Genomic DNA, 20,743 nt, shown 5'->3' on the forward strand with positions numbered 1-20,743 from the left:
TGAGCCGCAGTAAAAGCAAAACCAAGGGTGTGTAGGACTTTTCAGAGCATCCTGGGCCCTGTGTGAGCAAATGTTTGGCTGCTGTTTTCCAGTGTTCTTTTTCTCTGCCCTCATTCCCTAAGCCTTGTTCTTAGAAGTTCCCATCTGGAATTTAGCAGAAAGCCAGTTCTTAGCAGATATTTGTTCTATTTGTACTTTGAAGGATTTTGTGTATAACACTGTCAGGTATTGGTAGAGATTTTTAAAATATACCAAGTATACAGAAGGCTTCCCTGGTGGCTCAGAGGTTAAAGTGTCTGCCTGCAATGAGGGAGACCCGGGTTCGATCCCTGGGTCGGGAAGATCCTCTGGAGAAGGAAATGGCAGCCCACTCCAGTATTCTTGCCTGGAGAATCCCATGGATGGAGGAGCCTGGTAGGCTACAGTCCATGGGGTCACGAAGAGTCGGACACGACTGAGCGACTTCACTTTCAAATATACAGATAAACTTGATTCTGCATTAAGGGATTTGACCTGTTTTGTCTGACTGCCATTTTTGAAAGCATCATGACATTTGAAAATTTTTTTCCTGTTGCAGTTCTTTTCAAATATTCAAAGGTCTTGATTGCTAAAATAGTTTTTTAAATGTATAGATTTTAAGGCCATTATTGTTTGCATGGTTTTAATATTTCCAACAGTTTTATTATTCTGAAGCAAACCAAATTTTTGCTCAACAGAGTTTAGGTCGTAAAATCAAACATTTGATTATTCATTTTAGACTGCTTGCAACACTTCATTTTAAAACATCAATATTATATTCATCTGGTTATGAGGACCCTCAAAAGTAATCCTCTGGCAAATAATTGAGGCAGGTGATTGAGGAATCTGACTTCTACCTAACCTTTCAGCTCATAAAGACCAATTGCCCAAAGATACTACTTTTAGGTTCTAATGTAAAGAATTAATATTTCTAGACTAAAAAAAATTCAGTGCACTCTGTAAAACTGCCATCACTTTTAAGCATAGTCACCCTTAGGAAGCTGTTCTGCAGTTCTTAGTCCATGAAGTCTACTTTTTATAGTAAGGGATTAAGGGAAAAAAAAAAACCAAAAACAAAACCTGTGGAATATTTTAAGATTTAGTGTTGGATAACATCTTGGAAAAGAAAATAATGTAGTTTTATTTTAAGACTAATAGCCAGGGGAAAAAAAAAAAACCCAAGACTTTTAAAACAGCTTTTTTAGGTGGGGGGAGTGGTGGCAGTCGGACATTTACTCTTTAAGCATATCTATTTCCTTTTTTAATTGAAGTATAGTTGATACACAATATTGTGTTAGTTTCTGCTGTACAGCAAAGTGATTCAGTTATACACACATGTATATATGCACGCATACACATTTTTCCATAGTCTTTTCCTTTATTGCCTGGAGCCAGCGTGAGGAATTCCACCCGTGACAAGGTCATGCGGCAGAGCTCTGATGGCAAGGCTAATCAGACCTCAGGTTTTCCCCCTGGAATTTCCTGAGCATCCACCCCCCCCCCCCCCCAAAATAAGAATCTGCCTGCTTTTCCACTCTTCTAATATTCTCTGGCAAAAGTCAAATCAGAGCTTTAGTCTTCTGCATTTGAAAGGGATGTTTCAGTTAAACCCCCTCTGATAACTCTCTAGCTTGCCTAACAGGTTCCCCCAGACCTCTTACAGCTTGTGAATTGCTTACAGCCCCCCCCAACTGCGAGAGGCACAAAGCTTAAAAGCATCTTAAAGATACAGAGCCTTTTCTAAAGAGTTAAAAGTTATATTGGTAGAGGGTTTTCACTGTTGACTCAATGACTGCTGCCAGGCCTCCATATTCTTTATCTTTTAGGCACCTGGGAGGATGTTAATCAATGTAAACGGGATATGGAAAAAGATATATAGTAGTTTTGATGTTAGCAACACTAGACTTTTGAGTTAATTACTTCTTTTGTTATATATCACTGCACTCCTCTTGTGTCCTTGCTATGTAAGAATGTAACTTTATTTAGTGCTTTCTGAGAGTGGCACCAGACTTTGGGAAGATCAACACAAATAAGTCTTCTGGTTGACAAATCCTTATCAGAAAAAAGGCTGTAAAATGTTAATTGGCCCTTTTTGGCCAGAAGATGATGTAAATCACCTAAGACTTGTGTATACAATTAGGTATGCAGAGAGAAAAGCCTGGTTTTGATAAGAGTCTGGACTGCTAACACTGCATAATTTTGTATTACCCATTGATCTCCATATTTTATCAAAAGTATAAAAGGCCTTCTGAACAATAGCGGATGGGGCCAGTCGCTGGACTGGTTTCCCTGTGTCTCCTCTTTACTCTAATTTCTGGCTGAATTCCCATCTGGAGCGGGGCGGCTCACCATGTCTACTTACTTGTCCCGGCTTTTAAGATCCACGCGAGGGGGAGCCCAAGGCGGGGCACCCCCCGATATTCAAGTGGGTGCCAGTGGCCCAGCGTAGATGGTGCAAACTCCTTGTCTGGAACTTTATTGGCCTTCCCCGTAAGCCAAGTTATTCAGCCTTCTTTCTCCACTTAATTTTCCTGCTACACTATTTCTTCCTAATCTAATCTTATATTTCTATATTAATAAATAAGTTCTCCTCACCGACGCCGTCCCCGCTTCGAATTCCCTGGATCCACTGGGGCTGAACCCCGGCACTTTATGGCTTATATAGAATATAAACAGGATGGGATGTAATTCCCCCTGTGCTATACAGTTGGTCTTCCCTGATAGCTCAGTTGGTCAAGGATCCACTGGACTCTGTTATTTACCTTGTGGCACTGCTGATCTCAAACTCCTACCATTTCCCTCCTTCACCTCCTTTCCCTTTGGTAACCATGTTTGTTTTCTATGACTTAAGTCTGTTTCTATTTCATAAGTTCATTTGTGTCATATTTTAGATCCCATATGCAAGTGATAGCTCACCAGTGTTTTTCTCTTTCTGATTTACTTAGTATTATAATCTCCGCTGCTGCTGCCGCCACTAAGTTGCTTCAATCGTGTCCGACTCTGTGCAACTCCATAGACGACAGCCCACCAGGCTCCCCCGTGCCTGGGATTTGCCAGGCAAGAGTACTGGAGTGGGGTGCCATTTCCTTCTCCAATGCATGAAAGTAAAAAGTGAAAGTGAAGTCGCTCAGTTATGTCTGACTCCTAGCGACCCCATGGACTGCAGCCTACCAGGCTCCTCTATCCATGGGATTTGCCAGGCAAGAGTACTGGAGTGGGGCGCCATTGCCTTCTCCAGAATTATAATCTCTAGTTGCATCCATTTTGCTGCAGATGGCCTTTTCATTTTTTCAGAGCCAAATAGCAGTCCATTGTGTATATATACCACACCTTTTATCTATCAGTGGACATTTAAGTTGCTTCCGTGTCTTGGCTATTGCTAATAGCCACTAATAGTGTCTTTTTGGACTATGGATATATGCCCAAGAGTGGGATTGCTGGATCATATGGTAGTGCTTTTGTTTTTTAAGGAACCGCCAGGGACTTCCTTGGTGGTCCAGTAGTCAAGACTCTGCTCACAATGTTGGTCTTTGGTTGGGCACTAAGATCCCATATACTGAGCAGTGCGACCTGACAGAAAAGGGTGCAGGGGGGCTTCATATTGTTTTCTATAATACCTGCACCAATTTACATTCCCACCAACTCTGTAGGAAGGTTCCCTTTCCTCTATACCCTTTCCAGCATCTGTTACTTGTAGACATTTTGATGATGGCCATTCTGACTGGTGTGGTGGTTCCTCATTGTAGTTTTGATTTATGTTTCTCTAATAATTAGCAGTGCTGAGTATCTTTTCATGTGCCTTTTGAGCATCTGAAAGTCTTCTTTGAAGAAATGTTTATTTAAGTCTTCAGCCCAATTTTTAAATTGAGTTGTGTTTTTGTTACTGAGTTGTATGAGCTGTTTGTACAACTTGGTAATGAAGGCCTTGTCGGTCACATTGTTGGCAAATATTTTCTCCCATTTCATAGGTTTTTTCCACTTTGTTTATGCTTTCCTTTGTGGTGCAAAAACTTGTGAGTTTGATTGGTTCCTATTGCTTTTGCCATGGGCGATTGAAAACATTGCTAAGTCATCGAATGTATTGCCTGTGTTCTCTTTTAGGAGTTTTATGGTCTCGTGTCTTAATATGTAAGTCATTTTGAGTTTATTGTTGTGTATGGTGTTGAGGGTATGTTCTAAATTCATCAGTTAACATGTGGCTGTCTAGTTTTCACAGTACTGCTTGCTGAAGAGACTGGCTTTTCTCCATTATATATACCCTCACCTCCTTTGTCAAAGGCTTTTTTTGTTTCCCGCTTTGGCCTTGCCACACAGCATGTGGGATCTTAGTTCTCCAACTAGGAGAACTGTGCCCCTGTGCCCCTGCAGTAGAGGTATGGCGTTCTAACCACTGGAGCACTAGGGAATTCCTACAAAAGATTAATTGGCCGTAGGTGTGTGGGTTTATTTCTGCCCTTTATTCATTGATCCATAGGTCTGTTTTTCTGGAGTGCATCCATTTCTAATGTACTGACAACTTGTTAGACCTGTAGGACAGGTAAGAGGGCGTTCAAACTCATATTCTTTGTCAGAGCCTATTCTTTAGCCCTATAGTTAAAGATCATTAAATATATCATTCTGAAATTGAATTTGGGCAGTTGCAGTAATAAAATATATTGATTTTTTTTGTGTGTCTTTCAGAATCATGGTGTCATGGAGAGGGATATACTTTATACTCACTCTGTTTTGGGGAAGCTTTTTTGGAAGCATTTTCATGATGGGTCCCTTTTTACCTTTAATGTTTATAAGCCCATCTTGGTATCGCTGGATCAACAACCGGATTGTGGCAACCTGGCTCACGCTACCTGTGGTAAGTTAGACACACAACAGAGAAAGAGATCGTACGAAAGTAGCCTATCCTATTGATTTGTATTTTGTGAGTCAGATTTAGTCAAATATTATGAGAAACATATTCCTATTACATAAGAGGCACATTAGTTTTTGTATTTTCATCTTTAAATGCTAGGGAATGAAATAATTAATGTGTTTGAAATAGAATATTTTATCTATTTAATAGAATATCTTCCATATTCCTTGTGAATTTAGTGAGGTAAGCTTTAGTAAAATGCACAAATCTAAAGATGCAGACTGAAGAATTTTTACATTGTTAGTTTTATGTTGCATTTTAGTTTTTATTTCTCTTGTTTGTCTTATTTATTATACATACATGTATCCTTTTTCAAATTTTTTTCCCATTTAAGTTATTACAGAATATTGAACAGAGTTCCCTGTGCTATACAGTGGGTCCTTGTTGGTTATCTGTTTTAAATATAGTAATGTGTATCTGTCAATCCAAAATTCCCATTTTATCCCCTCAACTTCCGCCTTTAGTAACGACAAGTTTGTTTTCTAGTTTGTGAGTGTGTTTCTGGGTAAGTTCATTTGTATCTTTTTTTTTTTTTTTGAAGATTCTGCATATAAGCAATGTCATACGATCTGTGTCTGACTTACTTCGCGTAGTATGATGATTTCCAGGTCCATCTGTGTTGTTGCAGATGGCGTTGTTTCATCACTTGTGATCGGTCAGTTCGTACTTTCTATTTCTTACTGTTTCAGTTTTGGGAGATGGTTCCTTTCTAAGCATTTGTCCATTTCTTCCAGGTTGTCCATTTTATTGGCATATAGTTGCTTATAGCAGTCTCTTATGATGCTTTGATTTCTGTGGTGTCCATTGTAACTTCTTTTTCATATCTGATTTTAGTGGTTTAAATTCTCTCCTCCATTCTTCTTCATGGACTGGCTAAACGTTTATCAGTTTTGCTTATCTTTTCAAAGAACCAGTTTTTAGTTTCATTGATCTGTTGTTTTCTTCATCTCTATTTCATTTATTTTTGCTCTGATCTTTATGATTCCTTTCCTTCCACTGATTTTTTGTTGTTCTTCTTTCTCTAGTTGCTTTAGGTGTGACATTAGGTTGTTGGGATTTTTCTTTCCTGAGGTGAGATTGTACTGCTGTAAACTTCCCTCGTAAAACTGCTTTTGCTGCGTCCCATAGGTCTTAGATCATCATGGTTTTTTCATTGGTCAGTCTTTTTGATTTGCTCTTTGATTTCTTCCATAATCCATTTGTTGTTGAGTTAGCCTATTGTTAGGTCTCTACATCTTTGTGTTTTTTACATTTTTTTTCCCCTTATAGTTGATTTCTATTCTTATAGTGTTGTGGTTGGAAAGATGTTTAATATGATTTCAATTTTCTTAAATTTACTGAGGCTCACTTTGTGGCCCAGCATGTGATCAGTCCTGGAGAATATTCCATGTATACTTAAGAAGAATGTATATTCTGCTATTTTTGGATGGAATGTTCAAGAAATATCAGTTGAGTCCATTTCATTTAATGTGTCATTTAAGGCCTGTGATTCCTTATTGAGTCTAAAGCAAACATTTAGAGGTAATTTTTTAAAAATATCATATGTTGCCACTATACTTCATTTTCTTTAATGTCATAAATTTTCCATAGTGTATGATCTTTTGATTGTAAATCACATGTTTTTGGCTGAATCTCTCTACCAAAACCTTAAAAGTTCAAAGATTTCCATAAGTTAATACATCGGTAACTCATTATAACTGTTATGCTTCCCAGTGTCTAATCAGTCTAATTTCTTTGGAGAGCTAATGTAGGCAGAGTGCTTATTCAGATATTAGAGACAGACATTTGGTTTCGCTATTGGCCTTCCCACTTTCTAGTAGTTGGAACTTGGCTATTTGGCGTCTCTAAATTTCTCTTCCATCATCAGTTAAGGACAGTTAATACCACCTACCACAGAGTGTTTTTGTGATGACTAGATGAGATACTAAATATAGGCTTTGCAAAGTAAGCAATAATTGTTTTCTGCTTTACCAGCTTTAGGGGATAGGTTAAACTGCATTATCAAAGAGAATTCAGAGTGGCTCGAATAAGGCAAAACCTTTACCTTCAAGTCCTGGGTGCCAGGTTAGCTCTGCTCCCTGATATTATGCAAGGACTCAGATTCCTTCCACCCAGCCTGGCATAGCATCTTCTTCTGTATGGTTAAGACTGTTCACTACCCCTTCTTTGCCCTACTCAGCAGGAAGTGAGGAGGGAAGGAAGTCCAGAGCAATAGCCTTGCATTTATACCAGTGAATTATAAGTTGTATATAATCTCTCTTGCTCACCACATAGGTAAGAACAGCTAAAAGCTCTTATAGAATCTGGGAAGTGTTGGAAATGTAGTGTTTTGTTTTCTGGATGGCCATGTACACAATTAAAATCTATTACTTTGGAAGAAATGCTGGATTTTATTGGACAAATTAATGGACAGATTTTGCCATAGCTGCTACTACTGCTATTACAACCAATAGCAACCATACTGTTACAGCAGAATTATGTCACATCTATTTAACTTTGACAACTTCAATTCAGTACCCTAGAATGGATGAGGGGAGAGATAAGAGTGAATGAATGAAATCGAGTGGTCTGGTGCTAAATATGATTCTTGTGTTTAAAACCGCATGCAAATCAATAGTTTCATCTGATGATGGGTTGGAGAAATCTGGTCCAACATTTAGAAAAACTGGCTAAGCTGTACTTACTGATGTGTGCTAGTCTCTTGTAGGTACTTTTGTTTGAGATTTTCAAGGGTAATTTCAGCTATTCCTGACTGTTGCCTTATTACCTGTCTTGAGAACTTATCATAGAGACAAGATTCAACCACCATTGTAGTGTCAAATTGGTGTATATTTGTAAGAACTTGTGTTACCCAACTCTTTCACTCACTGACTTGCTTGCTGGTAATGATATATCGAGCAGAGTCTTTCAGTTAGAAATCTATAGAAGTTGAATCCCTTGTAGCCAGGTTACAGGAAATCATGTTCTGATTTTGAGAAAGTGAACGTCTCTGTTAAAAAGAAATGAAGAAAAACTGTCATGGTGTCTTTATGATTTTTTATTTCATACTTTTGCAGAGTGCTAATGGAATTTCTGCTTTGAAGCAAATAGTACAATAGATCACTTTTTATTCAGAAGGAATTTTAGTTTTGTCTCCCCTGTAGGTATACTTTATTTGAAATACTCTCAGTTAAAAATCATTTTTCACTAAAATTAGGGTAAATGCATTCAGACTAATTATTGCTTCATAAAAATAATCACAAATTATTCTTTTGTATAATCTTTTGTAAGTTTTGCTTGTTCATTAAAATGATTTCATTGGCAAGATTTTCTTATCTTACTATTTTTAACTGGTACATTTTCTGTTAAATGAGGTTCCACAGTAAAATTGTCTAGAATTTTAGAATTAGATGAGACTTAGAGGTCACCTAGTCTAACTTACCTGTGTGTCCAAGAATCCTTTCCCAAAGTCTGCAAAGTACTTGTAGTCTGCAAAGTAACCATTCATTCTCCTTTGAAAACGTTTTTGTAATGAGAAGTACATGTCTTTGTTCATTTCATTTTTGGATGGTTCTATTCAACATAATCAATACTGTCAGGTCAAACTTTGTTTGTGCCCAGAGAAATTTTTGCTTCTCAAAATTCTGAGTCTTTCCAACTGTCTGATTGTTAGCTAATTAATTACCAAGATTATGAGAACTACTTGGAGGTCTATCCTTTCACCATAAATCATGTCCTAGGAATTTAGTGGTCATTTTCTAACTTGCCATCTAGGACACATCTCTTCCCACAGCTTGCTGATTCCATTCCCGTTGTAGAACACAAGAAGTATTCAACAAACATAGATGACTGAATACAATTTCTGTCTAGACTGCTGCTCTTAAAAAAAGAGGGTGTTGGTCTTTAAGTGACTTGGGATTGTACATCCTTCAATACCTAAGGATTTGAGGACCTAGGTCTACAGAGCCAAGGCAGACTTGATGATGAGGAATGTCACAGATCTTTCTTACATCAGACTAAGTAAAGATCCACTGGAATGATAAATAGGAGCATGGGCATCATGGCAAAACTGATTCTCTTTGATCATGAGGGTAACCCCTCATCTTTGTTTTCGTATACAGTGGAACACTTGGAGGTAGTAAACAGTGGTATATAAAAGATTCTCAGAAATTCCTCATATATTTCTAATTCTAGGTGAGATCTTTGATCAAATAAATAAAAGTCCTGAGAATTATTACCACTCTTGGTTCAGACACAAAGCATTATAAAATTTTATGAGATTAGTTTCTTATTGCTGAAACTCATCTTCTGTCCTAGAAAGAGAACAAATATAAGAATAGTGTCTTTTTTTTTTTAACAGTTTTTGATCTGTATTAGTTGAATTCTGAAATTCTTTATAAGCATTAGAACTTTGTCTCTGTGTAGTGTATTTGTTAGTCTGCTTTTGCAGGAGCTGTGAATAATGTTGACTAGATATGTCTTTTCTGGCATTAAAAATGATTAATGTGAACTAGAGCTCTAGGTTGTCCAGAAGGTTATATATTATAACTCTCAAGCACAGTCTGATAGAGTTCTGGATGGCAGGAAAGAGAATACTTTATGATATGCTCCTCAACAAACAGTCTGGGGTTTTTTACTTTTGACATTTACTATAATGAAAAGCTAAAGATTGTTTTGGGATCCATAGGAAACACATATTAGAAATTTCACATGTAAGGCTAGAGTTGATGTTTGGGATTTATAGACCTAAGATTTTCATCTCTTTTCTATAGTACAGCATGGGCTGTCCCAGGTGGCACAGCTGTAAAGAATCCGCCTGCCGATGTGAAAAACATGGATTCTCCATGGGGGTCCCAAAGAGTTGGGCATGACTGAGTGACTGAGCATACAAACTACACAATTAGTAATCAACTTCCTCTTTTGACTCTTAAAGGAAGTGTTCCTGTAGTTTAGTTATTTGCACACTCTGAAAATTATATATTGTATTTGGAATGCAGAGTGGAGCCAATCCAAATTAACCTTGGATGGTGACTTCATACACATCACCTGGGCCAAGACATATAATTCAGTGATTTCATTTTGGTAGTTGACAGCCCTTTACGCCTGTAAGTGGAAAATGGATATTTCTTGCTGTGGGTCCAAGTCTAGAGGACTCCTCCCTGATCTTCTCCATCCTGAAGTCTCTTCTACATTGGAATTTAGCTTTCCAAACTTTGGGGGGAGGGGGTTATAATTATTTGAGTGGTTATGGATGCTTTAGAAAATTTAACAAGAAACACAGGCATCTTTTAGCTACTTTAGCCTAAATGATCATGTTTTACATCTTAACACTCTGACTCTGTAATACTTTGGATATAATAACAAACGTATCTAATCTTTTATTTTTTAGCTTATATTCCTTTTAACCTGTTTTTTTTCTTGGTCCTATTTGAAGTCCTATTGTTCTTTTGTATGTTTTTTAAAAAGCTCTTTTTGGAAATATAATGAAAAATTAATAAAACATGAAAGCACTTTAATTATTTTATTAAAGTATAAATATCAACCGGGTCAGGAAATAGAAAATTGCCAGCAAACCACCTAGCTTCTCAGTCACAAAACCCTTTTCAACAGAGGGAATATCCTGACTTTTAGTTATTTCGTTGCTCTTCTTTTTAATTTTGCCACCTGTATATTTACCCCTGGGCTTCCCTGGTGGCTCAGTGGTAAAGAATCTGCCTACCATTGCAGCAGACACGGGTTCAATCCCTGGGTCAGGAAGATCCCCTAGAGAAGGAAATGACAGCCGCACTCCAGTATCTTGCCTGGAAAATCCCAGGGACAGAGAAGCCCAGTGGGCTGCGGTCCATGGGGTCACAAAGAGTTGGACGCAACTGAGCATGAACTGAGCAGGCAAGCATATTTACCCCTGGAATATCATAGTTACTGTTTGTTTTAGAAAGTTTTACATATGGACAATTATTATGTTCTTGTTTTGTTTCTCAACATTATGCTTGTATGTTGTCCATGTTGCTACTGATACCCATAGTTCATTTATTTTCACTGTTGTATTATATCCCGTTGTATGACTATACCACAGTTTGCTTATTTGCTACATTTTGATCAAAGTTTTCTTAATATTGCCAAAGAGAATTTCTTATTTTCTTTTATCTGCCATGGACCAGTTTTCTTTCCCTAAGTTTATTCTTGGAAATTATTCAGAAATTTAAATGGGCATTGCAGTGAGTAATCAGGGCTTCTTAATATCTGTTATTGTTCTTTCAAGAACCTCAGTCTATAATTTATTCTAAATTTTTCATATATAATTTATGTCTCTCCATCAGTAAAGTTAATTAAGTAAATTCAGCAAATATTTGAGCATCTCCTATGTGTCAAGCACTGTGGCTGCAGTACTTTAGTAAACATACATTGCTTATATATTTAAAAAATAAACAAATACATGTATTTGTTTAAAAGAAACCATAGTACAAAGAGGTATAAAATGAAAATTTTGACTGTTCCCTCAGTCATACATCCAGCATTAAATTTCTTGGCTATTCTTTTATTTAAAAATGTAATAATCTTATATATCTGTAGACTTAAAAAATTATACAGTGGAGATCTTGTTGTATGCCTTTTGTACTTTTCATCTTAATAATTTATCTTGAAGATTTCATTGAAAGTTAGTATTTTTAAGTTAGGTAACTGCTGGAAGCTTAAATTAATAGAACTGAAAATACAAACAGTACTTTGTTCCAGATTAATTTATTATAGAAGCAAGAATAATGGGGGGAAATATGCTTTTGACTTATTAGAAATCAGATTTATTTATAGGACATGATAAACTTTTACCTATGGGAAATCATAACTTTAAATTGTTAAATATCTATGTGGTTTTTTTCTGTAGGCGTTGCTGGAGACCATGCTTGGTGTGAAAGTGGTTATAACAGGTGATGCATTTGTTCCTGGAGAAAGAAGTGTCATTATCATGAATCATCGGACAAGAATGGACTGGATGTTCCTATGGAATTGTCTGATGAGATATAGCTACCTCAGATTACAGAAAATTTGTCTCAAAGCCAGTCTCAAAAGTGTTCCTGGATTTGGTAGGTTTACATAAATTCTTTTAAGTTGTTCATTTATTTTATATGTGATGTACTCAAAAACTACAGAATAACTTACTAAATTCCGCTTAAGTACTAAAGCCATTTCCATTCTTTTCCCCTCCCTAGCCAAAAACAGATCACCAGTTTTTCTTTTTCCTTAGGGGATAATAGATTATTTTCATCTCTTTCTTGGAAACATCTTATGTTGAAAGAGAATAAACTATTCTTAAGGAAGTATATATGGTCCCAGAAGGACAAAAAGTTGGAGGATATGAATTAATAGTTCAGTAACTTATTTCATGCCATACTTATGGTAATTTAGACCAGAAACTGGTCTGTGCTGATAAGATACTTGAAAGGACCTGATTCCCTCACATTAATCTAATAAATAGTAATGAATACCCTTTGGTTCCAAGAAGCATACCAGGTGCCATTGTTTTCTGAACTTACCTAATCTATCATTTTTAAATTCCTAGAAATGTTTACTTTCCATAGTTAGAAATGCAATGTGTTCATTGAGTAGTGGATAAGTATGGATTTTTCAGCATTGCTTAATTGCCCTTCTTTCAATGTGAAGAAGGGGTAAGGAACAGACAAAAATGTATTCAAACCTATTGTTCACATATGAATGAATGAAGCACCCACTAAATTCCCTGATAGCCTCATCCATTACATCTGTACTTCTTTGGTTTCCTATGTAATATTTCTCATTTGAATTCTTTGCTCTCTAAACCATGTCCCTATCAATAGTGTACTGAAACTGTGTAGGATTTTGACAGCAAAGGGCAGGCATTGTTCTCAGGACAGACTGGTAAGAAATATTGCCTGTTTGTGTTTTACTTGTCTTCATGCTTATAGTTTTGTCTTTGTCACATAACAGTATTATAGTGTCAGTATAGTCAGACTATTTAACTCATTATTGACCCAGGAGATTTTCACAGAAACTAAATGCCCATGGCTGGCAATTTGTTATGTAAAGAAATATTGAAACATCTCCAATCAATAACATTCGGTAACAAAAGACATATTAATACATCTCTGTTCAATAATACATTACATGTCAACTTTCCCTCGAGCAAACATCTCCGTAGAACCAGCAGAAAGCTGCAACATTTTATAACATAGCGCCAAAATTCATATAACAGCCTATCCACAGTACCTTATTGGTGGAAGCTGTCACTGTTCTTAAAGAGACTAGGGGAGGAAGCATACGCATCACCTCTTGATGGCAGAAATGTCAAAGATTTTTCAGTGTTTTAAAAACGGCCACATTCATCAAGAATGATAATGTCTTGTTTATAATTCCTTATTCGACATAAATATATTAACAGAATATTAATATTATGTGAATGAGCTTGAAAATGTATGTGAAATTAACAAGTGACATTGAGAAAAATACAAATGAAAAAGAAAAAATTAAAACAGCTTTGTGTTTAATAGATTGAATCCATAATAAAAAGCCTTCCCAGAATAGTTTTTGGAAGACAGTAGCAGCTGCCTGATTTTCCTTATCCTTTAAAAAAAAAAAAATCATCCAATCAACAAACAGAGGAAATACAACCACATATCACCCATCTCTTCAGCATGATCAGGAGACAAAGAAGGCATTTAGAAGGTATGGTATTAAGTAGAGAAATAAAAAGTCTAAAAGAGTTCTCCCATCCATCACTGCAAACCTTTGGGTTCTAAGAGTGAAGAAAGGCTTAAGAGTAAAGGCATTGACAACTTAGAAGAAGCACAGATAAAAGCATCCCCAGAAAGATTCCAGTCTAATGCTGAATGCCCAAATACCAACTGAACACGGGTCAGGACATAGTAGCTCATAGCACAAAATATAGGAAAGTGATTAGAAGGAGAGTGAGACCTGAAGATGCCTCAGAGAAGCATTGCTTCTGAGGGGGAATCAGATATATAGAGATGGGGTAAACTTCCCTTGGAAGTGTGGCAGTGAAGGAAAAGGAAATTGAAGATCTGGCAGGAATAAAAAGAGAAACATGAAATAAAAATCTTTGCTCACCCCATGCAAATTATGCTCACCCCAAACTCCATAACCATAAAAAAAAGTAGAGGGGAGAACTGAAAAACCAAAAAGTCAAAAAATGTACACCATAACACAGCACTCTAAATTGAATGAATTATTAAATAAGCATTTGATGATTTTGTTTAAAAAAAAAAACTTTTGAGAAATACAATGAATAGTAATGGACAAGAAAATTAGAAATATGTCAACTGAATTCAATCAAAAAGAAAAAATTAAAAAGCAAAATCAGAAATAGTGAATTATGAAATACCCAAGAGGAAACAGAGTAAAATGACTCAGTGGTGAAAAGCTGGAAGCATGTCCTCTAAGATCAGGAACAAAACAAGGGTGTCCACTCTCACCTCTTTCTTTTGGCCATGCCAGGCAGCTTGCGGAATCTTGATTCCCTGTCCAGGGATTTGAACCTGGCAGTGAAAATGCTGAATCCTAACCGCTGGACCTCCATGGAATTCCCATACTCTTGCCACTTCTATTCAACATAGTTTTGAACGTCCTAGCCACGACAGTCAAACAAGTAAATAAAAGGAGTCAGAACTGGAAAAGAAGTAGTAAAACTGTCACTCTTTGCAGATGATATGATACTACATAAAGAAAAAAATCCTAAAGATGCTACCAGAAAACCACTAGAGCTCATCGGTGAATTTGGTAAGGTTGCAGGTTACAAAGTTAATACACAGAAGTCTCTTGAATTTCTACATATAACAACAAAAGATCAGAAAGAAAAATTAACGAAACAATTCCATTTATCATCATATGAGAATACTAAGTACCTAGAAATAAGCCTGTTTAATGAGGCAAAGGATTTGTACTCTGAAAAGAGCAAGATGCTGATGAAAGGAAGCAAAGATGACACAAACAGATGGAAAGATATACCATGTTCTTGAACTGGAAGAATCAATATTGTCAAAATGACTGTTCTACCCAAGGTAATCTACAGATTCAATGCAGTCCCAATGGCATTTGCCACAGAACTAGAACAAAAAAGTTTTATATTTGTATGGGCATACACAGGACCTCGAATAGCCAGAGCAATCTGGGGAAGAAAACCAGATGGAGGAGTCAGGCTCCCTTACCTCGGAATATACTGCAAAGCTACAAAAACAGAAATATAGATCAGTGGAACAGGATAGAAAGCCTAGAAATAATGCCACACAGCTATGGTCAGTTAATCAACGACAAAGGAGGTAAGACTACACAATGAAGGAAAGACAGTCTCTTCAATAATCAGTGCTGAGGAAACTGAACAGCTACATGTGAAAGAATGAAATTAGAACATTCTCTTAACACCATACACAAAAATAAACTTCAGATGGATCGAAGACCTAAATGTAAGGCCAGGCACTATAAAATTCTTATAGGAAAATATAGAAAGAACACTCTTTGACATAACTTGCAGGCAGTATCTTTTTCAGTCCATCTCCTATTACTGAAAATTTTAAAAACTAAATGAAACCTCATTAAACTTTTTTGCATAGCAAAGAAACCCATAAACAAAAAGACAGCCCATAGAATGGGAGAAAATAATTTGCAAAGGAAGTCACCAATAAGATTAACATCAAAAATACACAGTTTATGTAGCTCCATGTCAAAATAAAACAACCCAATCAAAAAAAAAAGGCAGAAGATCTAAACAGACATTTCTCCAAAGAAGACATGTAGATGGTGAAGAGGCACATGAAAAGATGTTCAACATCACTAATTATTAGAGAAATGCAAATCACAACTGCAATGAGGTATTACTTGACACCTGTCAGAATGGCTATCATCAAAAACTCTACAAACAATAAATGCTGAAGAGACTAGAGAAAAGGGAACCCTTCTATACTGTTGGTGGGAATGTGAATTGGTACAACCACTATGGAGAACAGTATAGAGGTGCTTAAAGAACTAAAAATAGAACTTCAATGTGATCCAGCAGTTCCACTCTGGCATGTATCTAGAGAAGACCATAATCCAAAAAGATACATGCACCCCACTGTTCAGTGCAGCACTATATGTAATAGCTAAGACATGGAAGCAACTTAAATGTCCATCAACAGAAGAATGAATGAAGAAGTGGTGCATATATAAAATGGAGTATTACTCAGACATAAAAAATAACGAAATAATGCCATTTGCAGCAACATGGGTGGACCCAGAGATTATCATACTCTGAATTACTTCAAAGAAATACAAATATCATATCACTTATATGTGGAATCTAATATTTTTTTAAAAGATAGAATGAACTTATTTACGTAATGGAAACAGACTTACAGATATCAAAAACAAACTTATGGTTACCAAAGGGGAAATGTGGGAGGCAGGGCAGAATAAATCAGGAGCTTTGGATTAACATATACAAACCATATAAGACAACCACAAGGACCTCCTTTAGCACAGAGAACTCTGTTTAATATTTTGTGATAACCTACATGAGACAAGAATCTGAAAAAGAATGAGCATGGGTATAACTGAATCACTTTGCTGCACACCTGAAACTAATAACAACATTGTAAATAAACTATACTCCAGTAGAATTTTTTAAAAAGAATGGAAAGGAGGAACAAGAAAAAAAATGTCAGAGGAAGTAGTTGAAATGAAAGATAGTCATAGTTATTCTAACAGCTATATAACTGGAGCCTCTAAAGAGTCAATCAAAACAGTGTAACTTAAGTATTACAAGGGTTATATTTAAAAGTATTACCAAGAGAAATCTTGGGCATAAAAGATGGCTGGAGAGGCACTTCCAGCATGACAGCGTGAGGAGCTCTCCATACCCACTCCCCAGTGAAACTGGAAAATCTAGAGTAGCAGTCATTTAAAGTCTCTGGAAATGGTCTGAAAGGCATACAGAAAATGAAAATACATTTATTCAAGAAAATTTAAACCACGATTTGTCAAGAACAACGAGAATCTGTGTTTTTTAAAACAAGACACACTCATTTTCTCCCACCTCCCAGTTCAGCCTGACAGAAACTCTGTCCCATACTGGTGTAGCCAAGAACACAGGGTGACCCACAATCAGGAGAAATCTGAGCTTCTCCCTCAGGAGTGTAGGATTTGAACCTCACATTTAGCTCCCCAATTTTAACACTGACACCTGAGAGAGGAGTCTTCAAAACATCTAACTTTGAAAACCAATAGTTTCACATCCGTGAGTCTCATATAGGATAAATAGGAAACTAAACCTATATAAAATAGGATAGTGAAATAATTTTTAAAGGGTTCTTGCATACTTGTGTTCCTGTACTCCTGGATCCAGTGCAAAGGCAGCTGAATAGAAAGCACCCAGTCTTGCTGTGAAAGAGGGCCTATCTGTGAAAGATTTGCTTGTCTTCCTTGCTGTAGCCAGAGGGGCAGGGTTCTAATAAAACACACATCTAAGGGCACTGTAATCCTCTCCAGAGACCTTGGAGGGTGGTCACCAGTGTCTCTGAGAAGGGAGCTTATATACTTGTCTGGCACTCTGACTTTATGGCTGTTACCTAGAGAATACATCCCTTGGGAGTCTGGCTCTTGTAACCAGAGGTTTGTGTTCAGGGGTGGGGGTGGGGACAATGGGATGGTAGCAACCAAAGAAGAAACAATTCTTAGCTAACCATTGCTCTAGGGCTCAGTGTGGAGGGAACAGGCAGAAAAGCCCATCTCCAAGTCTTCTCCTAAAAGAAGAGAAGTATATTTGCATAATTTAAAAGCTGCTGTCTGAGGGTGTGACTTCCAGTTGGCCTGAATCAAGGTGTTGACATCCTCTCTATTGGCACATCTGTCCTCAACTACTGGGAGCCACTAAGAATAGAATAGGTAGGCTGCTTGGACAATCACAGAAGGTGAGACAACCAAGAACTAGAGTATGGTTGAATGGTTCATCTCCTACATGAGGACACTCCTTCAAGACTGAGAGAGGTAGGTGTTTTATCTAATGCATAAAAATGAACACAGTCAAGGAAAATGAAGAGACAGGAATATATTCCAAATGACAGAACAAAATAAAACCTTAGAAAAAGACCTAAATGAACTGGAGAGGAGTGATTTACCTGGTGGTAAAAAGTTCAAAACAGTAGTCCTAGAGATACTCACTGAGCTCAGGAGAACAATACATGAGAAGTTTAACAGAGATAGAAGATATAAGAAAGAACTCATAGTGCTGGAGAACTCAATAACCAAACTGAAAACATAGGAGTGTAACAGTTTAGATAAAGCAGTAGAAAAGGTCAGTGAACTTGAAGATGGAGCCATACAATTTTCCAATCAAGGCAGCAAACAGAAAAAATGAAAGAGTGAAGATAACTTAAGGGAACTATCCCTGGAGATTCCCATAGACAGCCCTAGCAGGCTGCAGTTTATGCGGTTGCAAAGAGTCAGACACAGCTGAGCAACTAACACTACTGCTTCTACTAAGGGAATTATGGGAAATATCAAGAGGCCTTACATTTGCATTACAGGGGTCCCAGAAGGAGAAGAGAAAAGGGAAAGGGCAGAAAACTTATTTGAAGAAACAGTGGCTAAAAACTGCCCCAACCTGGGGAAGGAAACAGTTCCAAAGAAGATGAACTTAACGTCAAGAAGATGACTCATGTCAAGACACATAATTAAAGTGTTGAAATCCAAAGACATGGAGAGAATTTTAAAAGCATCAAGTGCAAAACATGTTATGTACAAGGGAATTCCCATAAGATCATCAGCTTATTTTTCAGAAGCACCTTTGCACACCAGAAGGGAGTGACATGCTATATTCAGAGTGCTGAAATTTTAAAACTGCCAAACAAGAAGACTATATCTGACAAAGTATCTCCTTCAGAATTGAAGGAGAGATACAGATAAGCAAAAGCTCAAGGAGTCCATCACCTCTAGACTGGCCTTACAAAGAAATGTTAAAGGGACTTCTTTAGGCTGAAAAGAAAAGGTGCTAATTAGTACTGGGAAACAATAAATATCCTTGGTAAATACAAATATATAGTAAAATTTAGAATAATCTAATGTTGTAAGGTTTGTGAGTTAACTACTTCTAAAGCTAAAATAAATTTTAAGACAGAAGTATTAACAATAATTGTAACTACAGTAATTAAGGGATACAGAAGATAAAATGATGTAAATTGTGACCTCAGAAATAAAATATGGAGTAGTAAAAATGTATAGCCTTAGAATGTGTTCCAAATTAAGTTGTTATTAACTTAAAACAATATTATTTTATGTCTCATAGTAACCATAAAGCAAAAATCTATAGTGGATGCACAAATGATCGAGAATAAGGAATCTAAGCCCACCACTACTGAAAATCACAAAGGAATAAAGCAAGAGGGAGGTGGGAGTGGGGTTCAGAATGGGGAACATGTATACACCTGTGGCAGATTCATGTTGATGTATGGCAAAACCAATACAATATTGTAAAGTAATTAGCCTCCAATTAAAATAAATAAATTTAAATTTTAAAAAAAGGAATGAAGCAAGAGAGAAAGAAAGGAACAAAAGAATTCTAAAACAGCCACAAAGCAACCAAATGGCAGTAAGAACATAGCTATCAGTAATTAAAAGATAATCCATGCAGCAGAAATAAAAAGAAAGCTGAGTTAGCTGTATTTCATATCAGACAAAACAGACTTTAAGACAGTCTTTGATAAAAGACAGGGTCATTACATAATGATGAAGGGGTCAGTCCAACGACAGGATGTAACATATGTAAATATTTATGGATCCAACATAGGAACACCTAAATGTATAAAAAAATATTAACAGACCTAAGTGAGAAATAGCAGTAATTAATAGTAGATGACTTTCATCAATGGGTGGTCGTCCAGACAGAAAATTAATAAGGAAACATTGGCCGTAAGTCCATTTGGTCTAATATAGTTTATAATAGACATATAAAACATTCCAAATTCCATGGACTGTGCAGTCCATGGGTCACAAAGAGTCGGACACAACTGAGCGACTTTCACACACACACACCATTCAAAAGCAATAAAATACACACTTCTCTCATTTTCCCATGGAATATTCTCCACAATAGATCATATGTTAGGCTGCAAAACAAGTTTTATTACATTGAAGAAGATTGAAATCACGTCAAAACAAGTTTTATTACATTTAAGAAGATTGAAATCACGTCAGGGAAACTCTTTCAATCATAGTGTTATGAAACTAGAAATAAATTATTTGAATTTTTCCAGTTATTTTCTTATATGTGGAAATTAAATGACGTGCTGCTGAATAACCTGTGGGTCAAAGAAGAAATCAAAAGAGAAATTTAAAAATACCTTGAAATAAATGGAAATACAACACACCAGAACTTATGGGATGCATTAAAAAGTAACTCTTTTAAGAGAGGAATTCAATAAACAACCTATCTTTACACCTCAGGGGATTAGGAAAAATAAAAGACCAACTGAAGCCCAAAGGTAGAAGGAAGGAAATAAGTTAGAAGTCAGGAAAGAAAGAAATGGAAGGACTAAAAAGATAACAAAAAAGATCAGTAAAATTAAGTTGGTCTTTTGAAAAGACAAAATTGACAAAGCTTTAGCTAGATTCACCAAGAAAAAGAGGACACAAATCAGAAATGAAAGCGAATAGGTACAACTGATACCACAGAAATACAAGAAATCATGAGAGACTGCTATAAATAATTATTATATGTCAGTAAGTTGGACAAGCTAAAAGAAATGGATGAACTGCTAGAAACATATGACTTAGTGAGACTGAGTCAAAGAAACAGAAAGACTGAACAGAGACACTACTAGT

General features: G+C 36.5%; 1 protein-coding gene across 3 annotated transcripts in view; it reads left to right on the forward strand.

The window, feature by feature from the left end:
* The window catches only part of LCLAT1 (lysocardiolipin acyltransferase 1), a 191,035-nt gene that overhangs the window by 71,827 nt on the left and 98,465 nt on the right, over positions 1–20,743 (forward strand). For 2 of the 3 annotated variants that reach the window (XM_069582891.1, XM_069582892.1), the window contains 2 exons: positions 4,699–4,867; positions 11,787–11,985. In XM_069582891.1, coding sequence (XP_069438992.1) covers positions 4,703–4,867; positions 11,787–11,985 — 364 coding nt within the window. In that variant the 5' untranslated portion in view covers positions 4,699–4,702. The remainder of the gene's footprint in view (positions 1–4,698; positions 4,868–11,786; positions 11,986–20,743) is intronic. The other variant, XM_069582893.1, reaches the window with a different exon arrangement.

This window comes from Ovis canadensis, chromosome 3 (genome assembly GCF_042477335.2).
Source record: "Ovis canadensis isolate MfBH-ARS-UI-01 breed Bighorn chromosome 3, ARS-UI_OviCan_v2, whole genome shotgun sequence".
NCBI lineage: Eukaryota > Metazoa > Chordata > Mammalia > Artiodactyla > Bovidae > Ovis > Ovis canadensis.